Genomic DNA, 19,581 nt, shown 5'->3' with positions numbered 1-19,581 from the left:
ACCCTCCCTACTCCAGGTTGGGGCAGCCCGGGATTCCTGCAGCAAAGAGGTGCGTGCGTGCGGGGGACGTGGGAAACCGGCTATCTGGCTGGCATCGGCCACAGCCGGTGCTGCGGCGCCACCTCGTGGTCTCAGGGAGGCTAGCTGGTAGATCTGGTCTCCAACGCTTCCTTGTAGGTGTCAGCTCTGCTATTCAGGGAGCCTATGACTTTAGATAAAGTTACTCCGCCTTTCTGCACCTGTTTCTCACTGTTCCTATGAGGGGCTTGGGTCTCTAACAGCAATAAAATTGTGGTCTGTAACAGACATTTGTTAAGTGCCTACCAGGCCTAGGATTCTTTCAGTGTCTGTGTGTGTGCCTCTCACCCTTCCACACACCCTCAGGCGTCCCACCTGCAGATCATCCACTTGGTAGCAGCCTCCTGCCATCACAGCAGCCCTCTTTCCCCCCAAATCCCCCAACTCTCAAAATTTTGTTGAAATCTTTAATTTAAAAAAACAGAGCAAGAAGAAGAAAGATTTCTGGATAGAAATTAAATAATCAGCTCTTGGGACCCTCCTCCGCCCCACTCCCATCCCAGGGCCTGCTTGGCCTTCACATTAAAAACAGAAACATCAAAGTAACAGACCACACCCCCATCCCAGGGTCACCCTTCTTGTCTGTCAAAAATTCCAGCCACCTTGGGGCACACATCCTCTGGGGAAACCATGCAGGTAGGGCAACCTAATCATTCTCCCAAAACTAAGCCCAGCCTCTTGGTGCCCTGGAGAAGAGAGAGCCTGGAGCTTCATTGTTCTCTCCAACCCTTCACTGGCTCTTGGTCTTGGCTTTGACCTTGGGCGTGATGTAGGTCTGGCGGAAGAAGTGGGCAAAGAGGATGAAATAGGTCATATACAAGATGAAGGACCAGAATAAGTGTTCCATCGTGGTGTGGCATCCCTGATGCTGCCTCCAGATGTACGTGAGGATGCTGACGATGGCTCCTACAAACATCTGCAAGATCTGCAGGCTGGTGATGAGCATGGGCAGCATCTTGGGGGGCTTCACGTTGGCAGCCTTCAGAGTGTAGTAGGTGTACATGATGGCATGAACACCAAAGTTCATGGTGACGAACCAGCCTCCTGCAGGCACTTTGTTCTTGTATCCAAAGCTTGTGTACACGAGCACTGTGCTATGGTGGTACCAGTGAATAAAGATGAGTGGCCGCTTACGCAGGATGATGAAGGCTGTGTCTCCTGGGAGATGGAGAGTCATAGTTGGCATACCACCCAGTGCTGGGACCACCCTCTGCACTGGATGTAGGGACACGGGAGAAATTCTCAGGGGAGGGAAGGGGGTCTTTGTGGCAGAGAATCTGTAGAGGGGCTTGGGTGAGAGGTATTATTGGGACCCAGGGGTAGGAAAGAGACCCTCCATGGGATGGGTGAAGGGAGGGCCCTGAGGAAGGATGCAGTTCACAAGGCACCAGAAAGACAAAGCTCTGCCACTCACCGAGTTCTATGACCTTGCTGAGAAGAAAGACCCAGGACCAGAATTTGACTGTGGAATTATCGACGAAGTTGATGAAGCACACGGTTTGCTTTAGGCCCCCGGTAAGTAGCACAGTCCCCATAATGCCCCACATCCTCACTGCCCCCAGGATACTGAAATGGGACAAAGGAAGATGGTGTAAGTGTCATCCCCAGGCACCAATAATCCACCCTTCCCCCGGCTTGGCCAGGTTACTGTGTTCCAAGCTCTACTACCTCCCCACCTGTCCACAGGGGGTGGGTCAAAGCTCCTGAGACCCTGAAGCCAATCTGGTAGATCCGATCAGTAGTCTAGAGGAGATGAGGGCTGGAGAAAGATCAGGGAATGCAGGGGGATGGGACTGAAAGTTGAGTTAAGGAATGGGGTTCTTGGGAGGGGTTAGGAGCCTGGGAGGAGATGTGTAGAGGGATAGGGGAAGACTGAAGGAGTTTGGGGGAGAAAATATGGGGAAGTTATTGGAGGGTCTTGAGAGAGGGTGTTAGGAGGTGACACTATTAGAGGCTGGAGAAATTAGTTGTGAGTACAGACTCTATGAAGGCAAGAGGAACAAAGCAGAGACCACCAGGTAGGGGTCTAAAAGAGAAGGAAAACAGGATAATATAACAGAAGAGGGTGAAGGCTGGGAGGGGAACTAAAGCTGAGAATGAGATGGGGAGAGTGTTACAAGGCAACTTGGGGACAGGATGGAGGTTGATGCAATCGGGAAAGCTTTAAGGGATAGAATTGTGGTCTAAGATCTAGAGAAGAGGCAGGGAGTGGGATGGGGTCTTACCTGAAGATTGCAAGGCAGAAGGACCAGAGGATGAGAGGCCCTTGCAGGTTGAAGCCCTTGCGTTCCTTCATGTAGTTCTGCCCCACAGCGATGAGAAGCAGGTAGATCAGGGCTATGGGGAATGAGGTTGCCCTGGCAAGCAGAAGGCAGAGGGATGGGCTCATGGGTGGGTGCTGATTAGAAAAATGCCCACTCATCTCTCCAGGTGAGTGCTCTGGGTTGGAGTCCCAGTTCTGCCACTTACTAGCTATGTGACATTGGAAAAACCAACTTAATTCTCTGAGCCTTGGCTTCCTCATTTGTAGAGCGCGAATACTACATCTCTCCTGGGGGTATTAACGTATACAAAGTATCTAGCACAGGGCAGGAGCTATGTCCAAGGTTTCTGTGATTATTGCTCTCTCAGTGGGGTTAGAGGTGGGTGACGGCTGTCTGGCCCGCGCCTAGAAGCAGCCCAGGGCTGTGGTGTAAGAAGTGTAGCAATAGCTTCTCCCTGGTTGGGGCTCCCAGAAGCAGCCCAGGGCTGTGGCGTAAGAAGAATGTGGCAATAGCTTCTCCCTGGCTGGGGTATGGCAAATTGGTTGGAGCATAAAGTCAGCCCCCAAAACCTCTGGGGAGCTTTAAGGCAAAGCCAGAGAGCTCTTCCTGAGGAAAGCTTGGAAGAGCTCTCTGACTTCGCCTCCTTCTCCACAGCAGGAACGGTGGAGCACCTGGGGAACGATGGGATAATTGTAAAGGGCAGGCTGTCCCCCGGGCCCTGCACTGTGCACACACGCGCGCACACACAGCCACAAAGGACGGGGAAGTCATCTAGTAAGGATTCAGATCAACCTCACGCCTCCAAGACCCTTCTAACTAGACGCTCTCTTTGACTTCTGTATGTTTCCACGTTCTCCCTCATCCTATTTCTGCTTGCTTGCTTTCAGCTCTAATCTCTTTGAGGTGCCACATACTGCCTGCACCTCGGACAAAGGTAGTGTGAAGCCAGTACGAGGGAGTCCCATAACTCTGCTCTGTAAGAAAATCATTGTGGGCATTCAATGCCACCCCCTCGCGCCCCGGCCCCGGGGCCCTGGCATGGCCTTTCCCTCTCCTGAAGTCTCACCAATACTCCTCGAAAAAGGGCCTCATGTCCTTGGACAGCTCGAAGTTATAGGGCTGGAACAGCTGATTTACTTCATGTGAGACATTCATGGCTGTGACCATCTAGTTTTGCAGAAGTCAAGGTCCAAAGCTTGGAGGCGCTGGGTGAAAGGCTGGGGCTCCGAGGATGGAGTGAACCTCGGGGCGAGACGGAACAGAGCCGGGACAGAAGGAACTCCTGGGCAAAGGGAGGAGGGCGTCGGACCTAGGCACGTGCGCGGCGGCGCAGCCAGCTATCCCGCGCGCAGCCACTGCGATATATAACGCGGACTTGCAAAGCTGCCTGCCCGGGCGGCGCGCGACCTCTTTCCTGCTCCCCGCCGCTGTCCAATCTCGACCAAGATACGCCTCTGCTCCGCCCCTGGGACGCAGTCCGCATTCTGATTGGTCATACTCAAGGGCCCGCCTGCCAGGCGTTTCGCACACCCCGCCCCAAGTCCCGTCGTAGGCCATCGCCCGCCCACTTACCCAGCCTTTTCTCCCGTAAAACGTCCACCCCATCCTGTGCGGCCTTGCGGGTTCCCTTGGCACTGTCAACCGTGGCCTTTGCCTCGGTTTGCTTTAATCTTGACCTGCTTAGCAGTAAGGAGAGAGGAAAGGTGTCCTTAGGCTTTGGTGCTCCCACCCAGAAATGGAGGCGTCAGTTTCCAGGCTCCCTGAGATCCTGGGAAACCCAGGCCTGTGATGAGCAAATACTAACCTGGGCAACGCAGAGCTTCTGTAGTTCCTTCCACCTCCTAGCTTCGAGTCTGCGGTTGTGAGTGGGTGGAAGGAGATGAATTTTAAGGAGTTTTATTGTTGAGGTTGTTGATGTTGATGTTTGGGTTGTTGAGGCTGTTGTGGTTTCTTTATAGTTTCCTGAATTCCTGAACTGCTCCAGACTGACAGTAATAACCATGGAGAGAGGAAATGGGGTCACCCTCTGGGCTTCTGGAATTATTGTCTTCAGGTTTCCTGGAGGCCTCTTAGGGTTTAGGGAGGGGGAGAGCCAGTGTATCTCCCCAAGGCCTGTTGTTTTCTCTCCCTAACCAAATCTACTTCTTTCTCGCCTGTGTAACCAGCCCCAAAGAAATAAATGTTCTAAAACTTTTAAAAGTTTTACTTGGCTGTCCCTTATTTCTTTCCTAGGTTTTATGAAAGCGAAGGAGAAATACAAGGCTTGAGGGCAGTTTGAGATAAGGTGGAAATTTGCAAAAAGTGCTAAGAAACATAGATATAAAATAATTAAAATCAAGATGTGGGTATAAATGGCTATGTGCAGTAAAGCTCTAGAGCCAGAGGATCCAAGTAGGAACCCCAGCTCTATTTCCTGAACCTCAGCCACTGTCTATGCGAGGGTGTAGTGGAAGTCCTATCAGTGCCATCTAAGTGACTCAAAAGTGCATCTCTTTGTCTCTGTACCTCATCACTTCTCACCTGGTCACGTTACCTGGTTGCACTGCCTCTTTCTCTAATACAGTGCTTCTGCTCTTCACTGCATTGCAATCAGAAAAGAGTTCCTATACCTGGCTGATTACCAGATTCCTGAGCCTCAACTGCAGAGATTCTGGTCCTATAGGTTGTCTCAGACTGTACTTGGAAAACCACTACTTTCTGTTTGCTCATCCAGAAAACAGCTCTGCTTTCCTGCTTTAAAATCTTCAGTGGTTCGGCCGGGCGCGGTGGTTCACGCCTGTAATCCCAGCACTTTGGGAGGCCGAGGCGGGCAGATCATGAGGTCAGGAAATCGAGACCATCCTGGCTAACACCGTCAAACCCCGTCTCTACTAAAAAATACAAAAAATTAGCCGGGCGTGGTGGCAGGCGCCTGTAGTCCCAGCTACTCGGGAGGCTGAGGCAGGAGAATGGCGTGAACCTGGGAGGCAGAGCTTGCAGTGAGCAGAGATCGTGCCACTGCACTCCAGCCTGGGCGACAGAGTGAGACTCCGTCTCAAAAAAAAAAAAAAAACCTTCAGTGGTTCCTGATGGCTCCATATATAGCCTGACAGCTAATCAAAAGGTGATCAGTACATGTCTATGGATGAATGAATAAATAAAAGAATGAATATTACAAGAATAATGCCATCTAGGTGTTATAAGACCCAAGTTCAAGTCCCAGCACCCCCATTAATGAGCCATGTGATTTTAGGCAAGTTACCTAGCCTTTGTCACATTCTACTTCAGAAAAAAATGCATATAGTCATACTCACCTGCTTATGTCACAAGGTTGTGATTAGTATGCAAGCCAGATAATGTAGATAAAATGATATTGTGGACTAGACACATGGAAATGGCAAGGTGAATCATTATGGGAGGTTTACAAATGCATATGGAGAATATATACTCAGTCCTGGATTTCTCTGTGAAGATATTTAACATTGTCTTTCCCTGTGAGGTTTAATGGTGAGGCTTGGAGGAGGTGTATGTGGAAGAGGGAAAGAACACTCGGGGCTGGGCACGGTGGCTCACGCCTGTAATCCCAGTACTGTAGGAAGCTGAGGTGGGGGGATTGCTTGAGCCCAGGAATTTGAGACCAGCCTGGGCAACATGGTGAAAACCCATCTCTACAAAAAGTACAAAAATTAGCTGGGCATGGTAGCGCTCACCTGTGGTCCCAGCTACTCAGGGACTGAGGAGGCAGGATCACTTGAGCCAGGGAGGTCAAGGCTGCAGTGAGCTGTGATCATGCCACTGAGCTGTGATCACACCACTGCACTCCAGCCTGGGTAACAGAGTGAGACTCTGTCTCAAAAAAAAAAAAAAAAAAAAAAAAAAGCTGGGTGCAGTGGCTCACGCCTGTTATCCCAGCACTTTGGGAGGCTGAGGTGGGCAGATCACCGGAGGTCAGGAGTTCAAGACCAGCCTGGCCCACATGGTGAAACCCCATCTCTACTAAAAATACAAAAATTAGCTAGGTGTAGTGGCGGATACCTGTAATTCCAGCTACTTGGCAGGCTGAGGCAGGGAGAATTGCTTGAATCTGGCAGGCGTGGGTTGCACTGAGCAGAGATTGTGTCACTGCACTCCAGCCTGGGCAACAGAGCGAGACTCTGTCTCAAAAAAGAAGAGGAAAAATCTTCAGAAATTATATTCTAGAGGAAACATTCCTTGACCATTGGACTTGGTCTGGTACCCTTATTTTATATAAACTGTTCTCAGAGCATGGTATTTCTTTTCTTCAGTGAGAGTTTATAATTAGTTGTTTTTGTGATTTCTTGATCAATGCCTGTTTTTCCTACTAGTTCTTGAGCTCCATGAATGCAGGGACTATGTCTATTTTTTAAAATTTTTTATTGTGAGACAGAGTCTTGCTCTGTCGCCCAGGCTGGAGTGCAGTGGCCTGATCTTGGCTCACCACAACCTCTGCCTCCTGAGTTCAAGCGATTCTCGTACCTCAGTCTCCTGAGTGCTGGGACTACAGATGTGTGCCACCACGCCTTGCTAATTTTTGTGTTTTTAGTAGAGACAGGTTTCGCCATGTTGGCCAGGCTAGTCTTGAACTCCTGACCTCAAGTGATCTGCCCACTTCAGCTTCCCAAAGTGCTGAGATTACAGACATGAGCCACTGCCGGAATATGTCTGTTTTTTTCATCATTCTCCTAACCCTGAGCATAACCCAGGTAATATTTGTTGCGCAAGTGATTGAATGGATGAAATCCTTGGCATGTAAACCTGAGTGACATTATTTGTTCTCCAGGATAAATACTCCAAGCCTATCTTTTGTGTGGTCACTGTTTTTTTTTTTTTTTTTTTTTTTTCCCCAGTAGCCCTCCTGAAAGCCTCAACATAGAGGAAGAAGCGGTAAGCATGGGATGGTGTGAGCAGATGAATAACTGAGCAGGCTTTGGAAGTTTATAGAACACCAATCACTTGTATTACCTGGTACCAAGTAGCTGCCTTCTGTGTCTGTGAGTTCTCAGCCCAACTTCTTTCTCTCCCTATTTCCAACTGCCTGTTGGACATCTCTACCGGTATGTTCTGCTAGCATCCTTAGCAATACACACCCCAAACAGAATTTGTTATCTACCTCCAAAATAGGCTGATTTTTCCAGCCACTATTTATATAATTTTTCAGGCTAGAAATTGTGAGGTCAAGTTATATTCTTCTATAGGACACAAGGTCCTGTCATTTCTTCTGGAGGTGGCATGGTCATCAGAATGCCTATATTCAGATTTTATCTCTGCCACTTACTACCTAGGTAACCTTGGCGAAGACATCATCAAACATATCATGGCCTCAGCTTTCTCATCTGTACAATGGAGATAACTACTTCAGAACGATGTTTATGAGGATCAAATGAAATAATATATGTTAAAGAGCATTGGCGGGGCATGATGGCTTATGCCTGTAATCCTAGCACTTTAGGATGCCAAGGCAGGAGGATCACTTGAGGCCAGGAGTTCAAGACCAGTCTGGGCAACAGAGTGAGACTCTGTCTCAATTTAAAAATAAATAAATAAAGAGCATTACACAATGTAAAGAGTTGAGTAAGCATCAGTAATTATTTACAAAAAAAGCGACCTTTTTACCTTCTTTTTTTGTTTGTTTGTTTGTTTTTTGAGATGGAGTCTCGCTCCTGTTGCACAGGCTGGAGTACAGTGGCGCGATCTCAGCTCACTGCAACCTCCACCTCCCGGCTTCAAGCGATTCTCCTTCCTCAGCCTCCAGAGTAGCTGGGATTACAGGCGTGCGACACCACGCCTGGCTAATTTTTGTATTTTTAGTAGAGACGGGGTTTTGCCATGTTGGCCAGGCTGATCTCGAACTCCCGACCTCAGCTGATCCACACGCCTCAGCCTCCCAAAGTTCTGGGATTATAGGCGTGAGCCACCGCGCCTGGCCTGAAATGTTGTTTTAAGTAGGTCAGATAAAGGGTTAATGTGCATACTACACAAAAATCTTATTCATAGTCTTATCTTTGACCCTTGGTAAATGGCTAAGGATACAAACAAGCTCATTTCATACACTCCAGTGTCTCCAAATCTGCCTCTCATTTGCTGCCAGAAAGGTCTTTCTAAAACACATGAGCTCATGTCACTCCTCATTAAGAACAAAAATAATCCTCAGGACACAGATCAGATTCCTGAGTTTAGCCCTGACCATTCATTTCCAGCCAAAATCCCACCATCCCTCAGCCCCAGCATTCCGCATTGTAGCCATAATGGACAACTCTACATACTTACCTCTTTACCTCTCTACGCATCTTTCCCTCTCCCCCCATACATCATTTTCTCACCTTGACAAATCTTAACTCTAGCTCTAGCTCTAAAGTCACTTGCCCTGCAAAAGCCTAATATATTTCAGAGTCAGGCCCTTCCTTCTTTGTCTTTCATTCAAAAAACTTTGTCCAAACTGCCTGCCAGTATTGTGCTTCTACTTGTGGAGGACAGTCAGTCATATATTTTCTGTACTATTCTGGCTCCCTCACCCTATCCCAAATGGTCATTTTCACTAGGTCACTCATCCTTGAGGGTAGCACATACTACCTGGCACATAGTGGGCACTCAAAATATGTCTGTTGCTTTGAATTGAGTAGGCACCTAAGAGGAAATACAAACAATAAACATTTTTTTAAAAGACTCAACTTTCTTAGTAATTAAGGAAATGCAAATTAAAGACTGTATGTATAGTGTGGTCCCAATTAATAGCTAAGCAGCAATTAACTACCTAATGCCAGTCAAAGCTTTGGGAAACAGGTGCAATCACACCTGGCTAGTGGCCAAGTAAACTGGTATAATCCTTGTAGAAACACACTTAGGCAACACTTAGCAAGAGCTGGTATGCTTTGACCCAGTGTCTCACCTAGGAATTCAACCCAGTGAAATAATCCAAAAGAAAAAAAAAATCTGTATGTATTAATATATATATATTTTTTTACATTCCACTGAACATTTAATAAGTTACATTCAGCTACAACTTTTTTAAAGGGACAAATTATAATGCAAGTATTTATTCAAATGCTGACCATTAAAACACCATCTGAACCATGTCAAATAATACTCATTTACTTTTGTGAAATGTGTTAATGAGAACTTAAGAATTTCTATAGAAGGCTGAGCATTTTCAACATCCCCAGCCTAGATGAGAAAAGACTGTATTCTCTTAGTGGTGATTCAGAAAATACAATACAAAAGGAGCTTCAACTCCTATGTGGAGACAAGGCTGGCATCCACGATGGATGGGCTCCAGAAAACAATCATGCAGTGTTCCCGTTTTGGTCTGAGAACCAAGACACAAAATCTGATCTAGGGTGAAACTACATATAGGACATGGAGAGGACTGGACCAAGGGGCTCACTGTATCTGGGGGACCAAAGAGAAAGTAGTGTGCAGATATTGCTTTGACCTTAAAATAAATGTTAAGTGAGACAAAGAAGAAGCCAGGAGCCTTCTCACAACCTTTCCAGGTCAGCAGCTCCCAAGATATTTACTTCAAGGTAGTTGGTAGGAAATATAAATGTTCACTGGCTCTGACTCAACAATTAAACCATCATAACAGATGCAACGTTGAGGAGAGGCAGCTGTCAAACCACCTATAAACTCGAGTGGGGATCAGCTTGAAAGATGCCTATCTATTATCAGTGTCTGGGAAGACTAAAAAAAAAAAAAAAAAAAAACGCCAGGTGAGGTGGCCCAAGCCTGTAATCCTAGCACTTTGGGAGGCCGAGGCAGGTGGATCACCTGAGGTCAGGAGTTCGAGACCAGCTTGGGCAACGTGGTGAAACCCCATCTCTACTAAAAATACAAAAATCAGCCAGGTGTGGCGGCACATGCCTGTAATCTCAGCTACTCGGGAGGCTGAGGCAGGAGAATCACTTGAACCCAGCAGGTGGAGGCTGCAGTGAGTGGAGATCCCGACAGAGCAAGACTCTGTCCAGCCTAGGCTGGAGTGCAGTGGTGCAACCACGGCTCACTGCAACCTTGACCTCCTGGGCTCAAGCAATCCACCCACTCAAGTAATTAGGATGACAGGCATGTTGAGTCACCACATCAGTTTTTTTTTTTTTTTTTTTTTTTTTGAGATAAGTTCTCGCTATGTTGCCAAGGCTGGTCTTGAACTCCTGGCTCAAATAATCCTCCCTCTTTGGCCTCCCAAAGTGCTAGGGTTATAGGGATGAGCGACTGCACCCAGCTGAGACTGCTAATTATATATAAAGAGTACTTGACTAGACACAGAAAATACTAATAAGTGTGGTTTTCTTCCCCTTGAAAACCAGCTTTTTTAAAAAACTGAATGTTCCCAATGCAAAGAAATGATAAATGTTCCAGATGATGGATGTTAATTGCCCCAATCTGATCAGTATACATTATAATGTATCAAAACATCACTATTTGCCCCATGAATATCCACAATTTTATTTGTCAATTAAAAAAATGATTAAATACTTTTTTAAAAAAGCAGTGATTTGTAGAGCAGGTTTCTGATGATTGTAGACTGGATTGTAAACCTTTTGTAAATGCTTGCATTTAGTGGCATTTATTTGCAGTAAAGGGTCAATCACAAGTAATACATAAATAGACTATTATTCCTTTATTGTAAGTAGCTTGTTGCAAAATAAATATGTCAGCTATTAATGAAATCATTTCAAAAAGGAAAAAAATTAGCCTTACAAAGTAATATCAACTGATTAAATTTCAACCTACTTTAATTCCCCATCAATGGCCCAATAGCCTGGAACATTCAAAGCAGTTTCTTTAGCTACCAAATTATGTCACCATTATTAAAATGTATATTTTAGGCCAGGTGAGGTGGCTCATGCCTGTATTCCCAACAATTTAGGAGGCCGAGGTGGGTGGATCACTTGAGGTCAGGAGTTCGAGACCAGCCTGGCCAACATGGTGAAACCCCATCTCTACTAAAAATACAAAAATCAGCTGAACGTGGTGGCCTGCTCCTGTGGTCCCAGCTACTCGGGAGGTTGAGGCAGGAGAATTGCTTGAACCTGGGAGGCAGATGTTGTAGTGAGCCAAGATAACACCATTGCACTCCAGCCTGGGGGACAGAGTGACACTCCATCTGAAAACAAAACGAAACAAACAAAAAATATATATATATTTGAAAGTCATATTTTAAGTCACATATTAAGTCAGTGGGACTTAAAATAATAGAAAGCTGGAAGGCTAGGGGCGGTGGTTCACGCCTGTAATCCCAGCACTTTGGGAGGCTGAAGTGGATGGATCATTTGAGGTCAGGAATTTGAGACCAGCTTGGCCAACATGTTGAGACCCTGTCTCTACTAAAAATACAAAAATTAGCCGGGCGTGGTGGTGGGCGCCCATAATCCCAGCGACTCCGGAGGCTGAGGTAGGAGAATCGCTTGAACCTGGGGGGCAGAGGTTGCAGTGAGTGGAGATCAAGCCACTGCACTCCAGCCTGGGTGACAGAGTGAGACTCCGTCTCAAAAAAAAAAAAAAAAAAAGACAGCTGGAAACAACCCACTGATGGATAATTACTGAATTTAACATCGCAACAAACATTGAACTAACATCACAGAACAGCTTGCATCTATCAGAATATGAAGAAACATGAAACTATGTTTCCAAAATAATGTGAAAGAAAAACAATATTCAAAACCATACCTTTCCTATTACCTCAATTATCTAAAAGCAATAATGTTCCTAAAGACTGAAGTTGAAAAGAAGCACTAAAATGTGAAATCAGTTGATGGTGTGGGTGAGATTATAGGCATAAACTTAGAAGTATTTTAAATTTTCTCTCATGTTGTTTTAAAACTGATATCATACATTTTGGAATGCTTTGCATCCAATAAATAATGCTTTTTAATGGCATAAGAAATGCTCAGAATATTATGTTAAGTTTCAAAATGTAGGATATGAGACGATATGTATAGTATGGTCTCAAATTTGTTGACTAAAAATGTGGAGGCAATTCAGATAGGAAAAATGTTTGTAAAATTTTTGTAGGGAAAAAATATGCAAGAAAACCACGTAGAGAAAGAAGATTGGAAGGAAATATACCAAGATGCTAATGGAATTTGTCTCTGAATGGCAGAATTTTAAAATTATTCTTATAATGAGTAAATGTTTAAAAGTAATAATAAATGTATTGAAATATCTTGAAGTCTTTTTTTTTTTTTTTTACATGTGCTCTGTCACTAATTGACTTCTCTGCTTCCGGTTCCCTACCCTGGGTTCCTGCATTCCTCCCAAACTCATCGTTTCCCCGGTATTTTACTGTCTTGTTTTTTTCTTGATATTTCTGGCTGTGCCTTTGTGAGATTTTCTTCCCCTTCTTTCCACCTCTTTAATGCTGGTTCTTCTTCTTTTTTTTTTTTCTGAGACAGAGTCTCGCTCTGTTGCCCAGCTGGAGTGCAGTGGCACGATCTCGGCTCACTGCAACCTTCACCTCCTGGGTTCAAGTGATTCCCCTACCTCAGCCTCCCGATTAGCTGGGATTACAGGCGCCTGCCACCACGCCCGGCTAATTTTTTGTATTTTTAGTAGAGGTGAGGTTTCACCATGTTAGCCAGGATGGTCTCGGATCTCCTGACCTCGTGATCCGCCTGCCTTGGCCTCCCAAAGTGCTGGGATTACAGGCGTGAGCCACCGTGCCCGGCCTGTAATCCAAGCACTTTGGGAGGCCGAGGCTGGAGGATCATCTGAGGTTGGGAGTTTGAGATCAGCCTGACCAACATGGAGAAACCCCGTCTCTACTGAAAATACAAAATTAGCCTGGCGAGGTGGTGCATGCCTGTAATCCCAGCTACTCGGGAGGCTAAGACAGGAGAATAGCTTGAACCCAGGAGGCAGAGGTTGCAGTGAAATGACATCACACCATTGCACTCCAGCCTGGGCAACAAGAGCAAAACTCTGTCTCAAAAAAAAAAAAAGAAAAAGAAAGAAAGAAAATAAAAGAATTCCTCTGGTTGTTGTCAGGTTTTTTATTATTAGATTCCAGAATTCCAAAAAAGTAGATTCTGACAGTTTTTGCAGCTTAATCATTGCCCTAATGGAGGGATGGGGTTTTGAAGCTGCCTGTTCTACTTTTGTTTTGCTTTTTGAGACGAAGTTTCACTCTTGTTGCCCAGGCTGGAGTGTAATGGCACGATCTCAGCTCACCGCAACCTCCGCCTCCCAGGTTCAAGCTATTCTTCTACCTCAGCCTCCCCAGTAGCTGGGATTACAGGCATGCACCACACACCCGACTAATTTTGTATTTTTAGTAGAGATGGGATTTCTCCATGTTGGTCAGGCTGGTCTCAAACTCCCGACCTCAGGTGATCCACCCGCGTCGGCCTCCCAAAATGCTAGGATTACAGGCGTGAACCACTGCGCCCGGCCTGTTCTACCATTTTTGATGACCCTCAAAACTTATTCTGAAGCCCTGTCCTAAGCCTCTCCCCTCTCCCATAGCTAGGAAAAACCTGTCTCTTCTGAATACTTTAGAATTATCCTTTCCTTGTCCAGAAAGTCTTCTGAAATTAATCAGAAGAAAGGAAAAATTGTGTTTTTTCCATTACTAACATGTATGTGCACACACACACACGCATACACATGAAATTGAAGTGAATGGTAAAAAAAAACTTAAAAAGAATAGGCCGGGTGCAGTGGCTCACACCTGTAATCCCAGCACTTTGGGAGGCGGAGGTGGGCAGATCATCTGAGGTCAGGAGTTTGAGACCAGCCAGGCCAACATGGTGAAACCCCGTCTCTACTAAAAATACCAAAAGTAGCCAGGCATGGTGGAGGGCACCTGTAATCCCAGCTACTTGGGAGGCTGAGGAAGGAGAATCGCCTGAACCCGGGAGGCAGAGGTTGCAGTGAGCCGAGACTGCGCCATTTGCACTCCAGCCTAGGCAACAAGAGCAAAACTCTGTCCCCCCCAAAAAAAAATTTTTTTGAAGAAGAAGAGGAGGTAAACTGATAAAATTAACTGTCTCCCACTGCTGTCCTCAGTGTTCTCCTTCCAGAGGCACTGCAATGACCTGTCTCCTGCATACCCTTTCTAATATCATCTATGCATAAAAGGGTATGTTTGTATATAACTTCTTAAGCGGTAGCATGTTTCCATATTTTTTTTTTTTTGAGACAGAGTCTCGCTCAGTTGCCCAGCCTGGAGTGCAGTGGCGTGATCTTGGCTCACTGCAAGCTCCGCCTCCTGGGTTCACGCCATTCTCCTGCCTCAGCCTCCCAAGTAGCTGGGACTACAGGCGCCCGCCACCACGCCCGGCTAATTTTTTTGTATTTTTAGTAGAGATGGGGTTTTGCCCTGTTAGCCAGGATGGTCTCAATCTCCTGACCTCGTGATCCACCTGTCTTGGCCTCCCAAAGTGCTGGGATTACAGGCGTGAGCCACCGTGCCCGGCCTGCATATTTTTTTTTAATTAAAATTTTTTTGGGGGCTGGGCATGGTGGCTCACGCCTGTAATCCCAGCACTTTGGGGGGCTGAGGCAGGCAGATTACTTGAGTCCAGGAGTTCGAGACCAGCCTGGCCAACATGGCAAGACCTGTCTCTATAAAAATATAAAAATTAGCCAAGCATAGTGGTGCTTGCCTGTAGTCCCAGCTAGTTGGGAGGCTGAGGCAGGAGGATCATTTGAGTCCAGGATGTAGAGATGGCAGTGAGCCAAGATCACGCCATTGCACTCCAGCTTGGGTGACAGAGTGAGACCTTGTCTTGAAAAAAGAAAAAAGAAAATTTTTTAAAATTTCATTTTTAATTTTTGTGGGTACATAGTAAGCATATATTTTTATGGGGTACATGAGATGTTTCAATACAAGCACGCAATGTGAAATAAGTACATCATGGAACATGGGTATTCATCCCCTCAAGCATTTATCCTTTGAGTTACTAACAATCTAATTACTCTCTTTACGTTATTTTAAAATATGCAATTAAGTTATTATTGACTATAGGCACCCTGTTGTACTATCAAATAATAGGTCTTATTCATTCTTTCTATTTTGTTGTACTGATTAACCATCACCACCTCCCCTAGCCAGCCCCTCACTACCCTTCCCAGCCTCTGGTAACCATCATTTTACTCTTTATGTCCACGAGTTCAATTGTTTTGTTCTCACTTATACCACAAATAAGTGAGAACATGTGATGTTTGTCTTTCTGTGCATGGCTTATTTCACTTAACATAATGATCTCCCATTCCATTCATATTGTTGCAAATGACAGGACCTTATTCTTTTTTATGACTGAATAGTACTCCATTGTATATATGTACCACATTTTCTTTATTCATTCATCTGTTGATGGATACTTAGGTTGCTTGCAAATCTTGGCTATTATAAAGAGTGCTGCAACAAACATAGGAGTGCAGATATCGCCTTTTTTTTTTTTTGAGACGGAGTCTCACTGTCTCCCAGGCTGGAGTGCAGTCATGCGATCTTTGCTCACTGCAACCTCCACCTCCCAGGTTCAAGCAATTCTCCCTGCCTCAGCCTGCCAAGTAGCGGGGATTACAGGCATCCACCACCACGCCTGGCTAATTTTTGTATTTTTAGTAGAGACAGGGTTTCACCATGTTGGCCAGGCTGGTCTCAAACTCCTGACCTCAGGTGATCCACCTGTCTTGGCCTCCCAAAGCGCTAGGATTATAGGCATGAGCCACCGCGCCTGGTGCAGATATCTTTGATACACTGATTTCCTTTCTTTCAGGTACCCAGCAGTGGGATTGCTGGGTCATATGGTAGCTCAATTTTTAGTGTTTTGAGGAACCTTCAAACTGTTCCCCATAGTGGTTGTACTAATTTACATTCCCACCAACAGTGGTAAAGTGGTTCCCTTTTCTCCACATCCTCACCAGCATTTGTTATTGCCTGTATTTGTTATGGCCTTATTGATATAAGCCATTTCAACTGGGGTGAGATGATATCTCATTGTAATTTTGATTTGCATTTCTCTGATGATCAGTGATGTTGAGCACCTTTTCATGTGGCTGTCTGCCATTTGTATGTCTTAATTTGAGAAGTGTGTATTCAAATCTTTTGCCATTTTTTGATCAGATTATTGGATTTTTTTCCCTATAGAGTTGTTGGAGCTTCATATATATTCTGGTTATTATTCCCTTGTCACCTGGGTAGTTCGAAAATATTTTATCCCATTCTGTAAGTTGTCTCTTAACTTTGTTGAGCGTATTCTTTGCTGTGCAAAAGCCTTTTAACTTGACATTATCCCATTTGTCCATTTTTGCTTTGGTTGCCTGTGCTTCTGGGGTTGTTATTCAAGAAATTTTTGCTCAGTTCAATGTCCTGGATATTTTTCCCAATGTTTTCTTGTAGTAGTTTCATAGTTTGAGGTATTAGACTTAAGTTTTTAATCATTTTAATTTGATTTTTATATATGGTGAGAGATACAGGTCTAGTTTCCTTCTTCTGCATATGGATATTCAGTTTTTTCAGCACCGTTTGTTGAAGAGACTGTCTTTTCCCACTGTATGTTCTTGGCACCTTTGTCGAAAATGAGTTCACTGTAGGTGTGTGGGTTTCCATATTATTTTATACCTTGCTTTTTTTTTTCTTAAATAGGTATGAGATACCATTATGTTGCCCAGGCTTATCTTCAACTCCTGGGCTCAAGCAATCCTCCTTCTTCAGCCTCCTAAAGTGTTGGGATTACAGGTATGAGCCATTGTACCCAGACTATACCTTGCTTTTTAAATTTGTCTCAGAGAGTGTACCATATTAGTACATTTTTTAAATAGCTGTGTACTATTTCATTACATGAATGTACCATATTCCTATAACTTAAGAAAAAGAAAAAGAAGGCCCGGCGCGGTGGCTCACACCTGTAATCCCAGCACTTTGGGAGGCCGAGGCAAGCGGATCACAAGGTCAGGAGATCGAGACCATCCTAGCTAACACGGTGAAACCCTGTCTCTACAAAAAATACAAAAAATTAGCTGGGCATGGTGGCTGATGCCTGTAGTCCCAGCTACTCAGGAGGCTGAGGCAGGAGAATGGCGTGAACCCGGGAGGTGGAGCTTGCAGTGAGCTGAGATCGCGCCACTGCACTCCAGCCTGGGCGACAGAACAAGACTCCATCTCAAAAATAAATAAATAAAAAGGGCAAATGACTTGAATAAACATTTTTTCAAAGAAGATATACAACTGGCCAATAAGCACAATGTGTTTAACATCCTTAGTCTAGGGAAATGCAAATCAAAAACACAGTGAGAGGTCATTTTATGCCTACTAGGATAGCCATTTTTTTTCTTAAAGGAAAAAGACAAATGTTAGCAAAGACGTGGAGATATTGGAGCCCTTCTGCATTGTTGGTGGAAATGTAAATGGTGCAACTGCTATCGAAAACAGTCTGATGGTTCCCCAAAGAGCTCAACATAGAATTACCTTATGACCCAGCAACTTTACTCCTATGTATATACCCAAAATAATTAAAAACAAAGATTCAGTCAGATACTTGTATGTGAATATTCATAGCATCTTTGCTCACAATAGCCAAAAAGTGGAAACAACAGAAGTCTCCATCACCAGATGACTGGATAAACCAAATGTGGTGTATACTCAACAACGGAATATTACTCAGCCATACAAAGGGATGAATGAAGCTCTGATACATGTTACAACATGCATAAACCTTGAAAACATTATTCCAAGTGAAAGAAGTCAAACATAAAAAGACAAATATTGTATGATTCCAGTTACATGAAATATCTAGAATAGGCAAATTCACATATACCGAAAGTAGACCACAGCTTGCAAGTGGTTAGTGCAAGGGGTGAATAGAGAGTTATTGCCTAATAAGTACAGAGTTTCTGTTTGAGGTGATTAAAAGTTTTGAAACTAGATAGCAGTGATGATTGTACAACATTGTGAATGTAACTGATGCACTGAATTGTACACTTAAAATGATAAATTTTATGTTTTATATATATTTTGCCACAATTTTTAAATTAATAATGTAGGCCAGGTGCAGTGGCTCACGCCTGTAATCCCAGCAGTTTGGGAGGCCAAGGCAGGCTGATCACCTGAGGTGAGGGGTTCGAGACCAGCCTGACCAACATGGTGAAACCCCGTCTCTACTAGAAATACAAAAAATTAGCCAGGCATGGTGGTATGCATCAATAGTCCCAGCTACTTCAGAGGCTAAGGCAGGAGTATCCTCTGAGCCTGGGCAGTTGAGGCTTCAGGGAGCCATGACCACACCACTGAACTCCAGCCTAGGCAACAAAATGAGAACTTGTCTCAAAAAAGAAATGGGATTAATAATAAAATGAACATCCACATACTCTATCTACATTCACCAGTTGTTAGCATTTGCCACATTTGCTTTATTGCTCTTTTCCACCAGCAGTTACATTCCAGCTGTTACAATGAATGAGGCAAACTAGAGCTCCAATACATTGTAGGTGAGATTTGCAAAATAGTATAGACACTTGGGAAATAGTTTGGCAGTGTCTTATAAAAGTAACAATACTTTATTTACCATATGACCCAGCAATCCTACTGTCAGGTATTTACCCAAGAACAAAAGAGAACACATGCTTACTTAAAGACTGGTATGCAAATTTTTACGGCAGCATTATTCATAATAGGGCCAAACTGGAAACAAACCAAATATCCATCAACTGGTAAGTGAATGAACAATTTCTTTATTATGGAATACTACTCTGTACTAAAAAGAAATGAGACATTGATATGTACAACAATGTGGCTGAACCTCAAAAACGTTATGCTAAGTGAAAGTAGTCAAGCATAAAAAAATATATCGTGGGATTCCATTTATAAGAAATTCTAGGAAAAGCAAAACTACAGTGTCAGAAAGCAGGTCAGTGGTTGCCTAGAGCTGTTAGGTGAGGGGATTGAATTGTAATAGGGCAGGAGGTAACTTTTTAGGGTGATGGAAACATTTTATATATTAATTGTGGTGACAGTTGCATGACAGTATACAATTGCCAACATCTATCAAACTGTAAAGTTAAAATGGATGAATTTTACCTTATGAAAACTATACTTCCCTGAGCATGGTGGCTCATGCCTATAATCCCAGCACTTTGGGAGGCCAAGGCGGGCAGATCACCTGAGGTCGGGAGTTTGATACCAGCCTGACCAATAAAGGAGAAACCCTGTCTCTATTAAAAATACAAAAATTAGCCGGGAATGGTGGCAGGTGCCTGTAATCCCAGCTACTAGGGAGGCTGAGGCAGAAGAATCGCTTGAACC

At 44.6% G+C, this 19,581-nt stretch overlaps 1 protein-coding gene across 2 annotated transcripts in view; it reads right to left on the bottom strand.

Moving 5' to 3' along the window:
• Positions 1-474: 474 nt before the first annotated feature.
• ELOVL3 (ELOVL fatty acid elongase 3) overlaps positions 475-19,581 on the bottom strand; it is a 44,027-nt gene continuing 24,920 nt past the window's right edge. The window contains exons 2-7 of one of the 2 annotated variants that reach the window (XM_055352804.2): positions 4,147-4,327; positions 3,915-4,018; positions 3,409-3,624; positions 2,304-2,435; positions 1,493-1,644; positions 475-1,236 (exon numbers count right to left, since the gene is read on the bottom strand). In XM_055352804.2, the coding sequence (XP_055208779.1) occupies positions 809-1,236; positions 1,493-1,644; positions 2,304-2,435; positions 3,409-3,509 (813 nt within the window). In that variant the 5' untranslated portion in view covers positions 3,510-3,624; positions 3,915-4,018; positions 4,147-4,327 and the 3' untranslated portion in view covers positions 475-808. Of the gene's footprint in view, positions 1,237-1,492; positions 1,645-2,303; positions 2,436-3,408; positions 3,625-3,914; positions 4,019-4,146; positions 5,267-19,581 lie in introns of those variants that run through there. The other variant, XM_004050011.4, reaches the window with a different exon arrangement.

The sequence above is a fragment of the Gorilla gorilla genome, chromosome 8, assembly GCF_029281585.2.
Source record: "Gorilla gorilla gorilla isolate KB3781 chromosome 8, NHGRI_mGorGor1-v2.1_pri, whole genome shotgun sequence".
NCBI lineage: Eukaryota > Metazoa > Chordata > Mammalia > Primates > Hominidae > Gorilla > Gorilla gorilla.
Note: the sequence above shows the minus strand (reverse complement) of the source record. Positions and strands in the feature narration are given on the sequence as shown.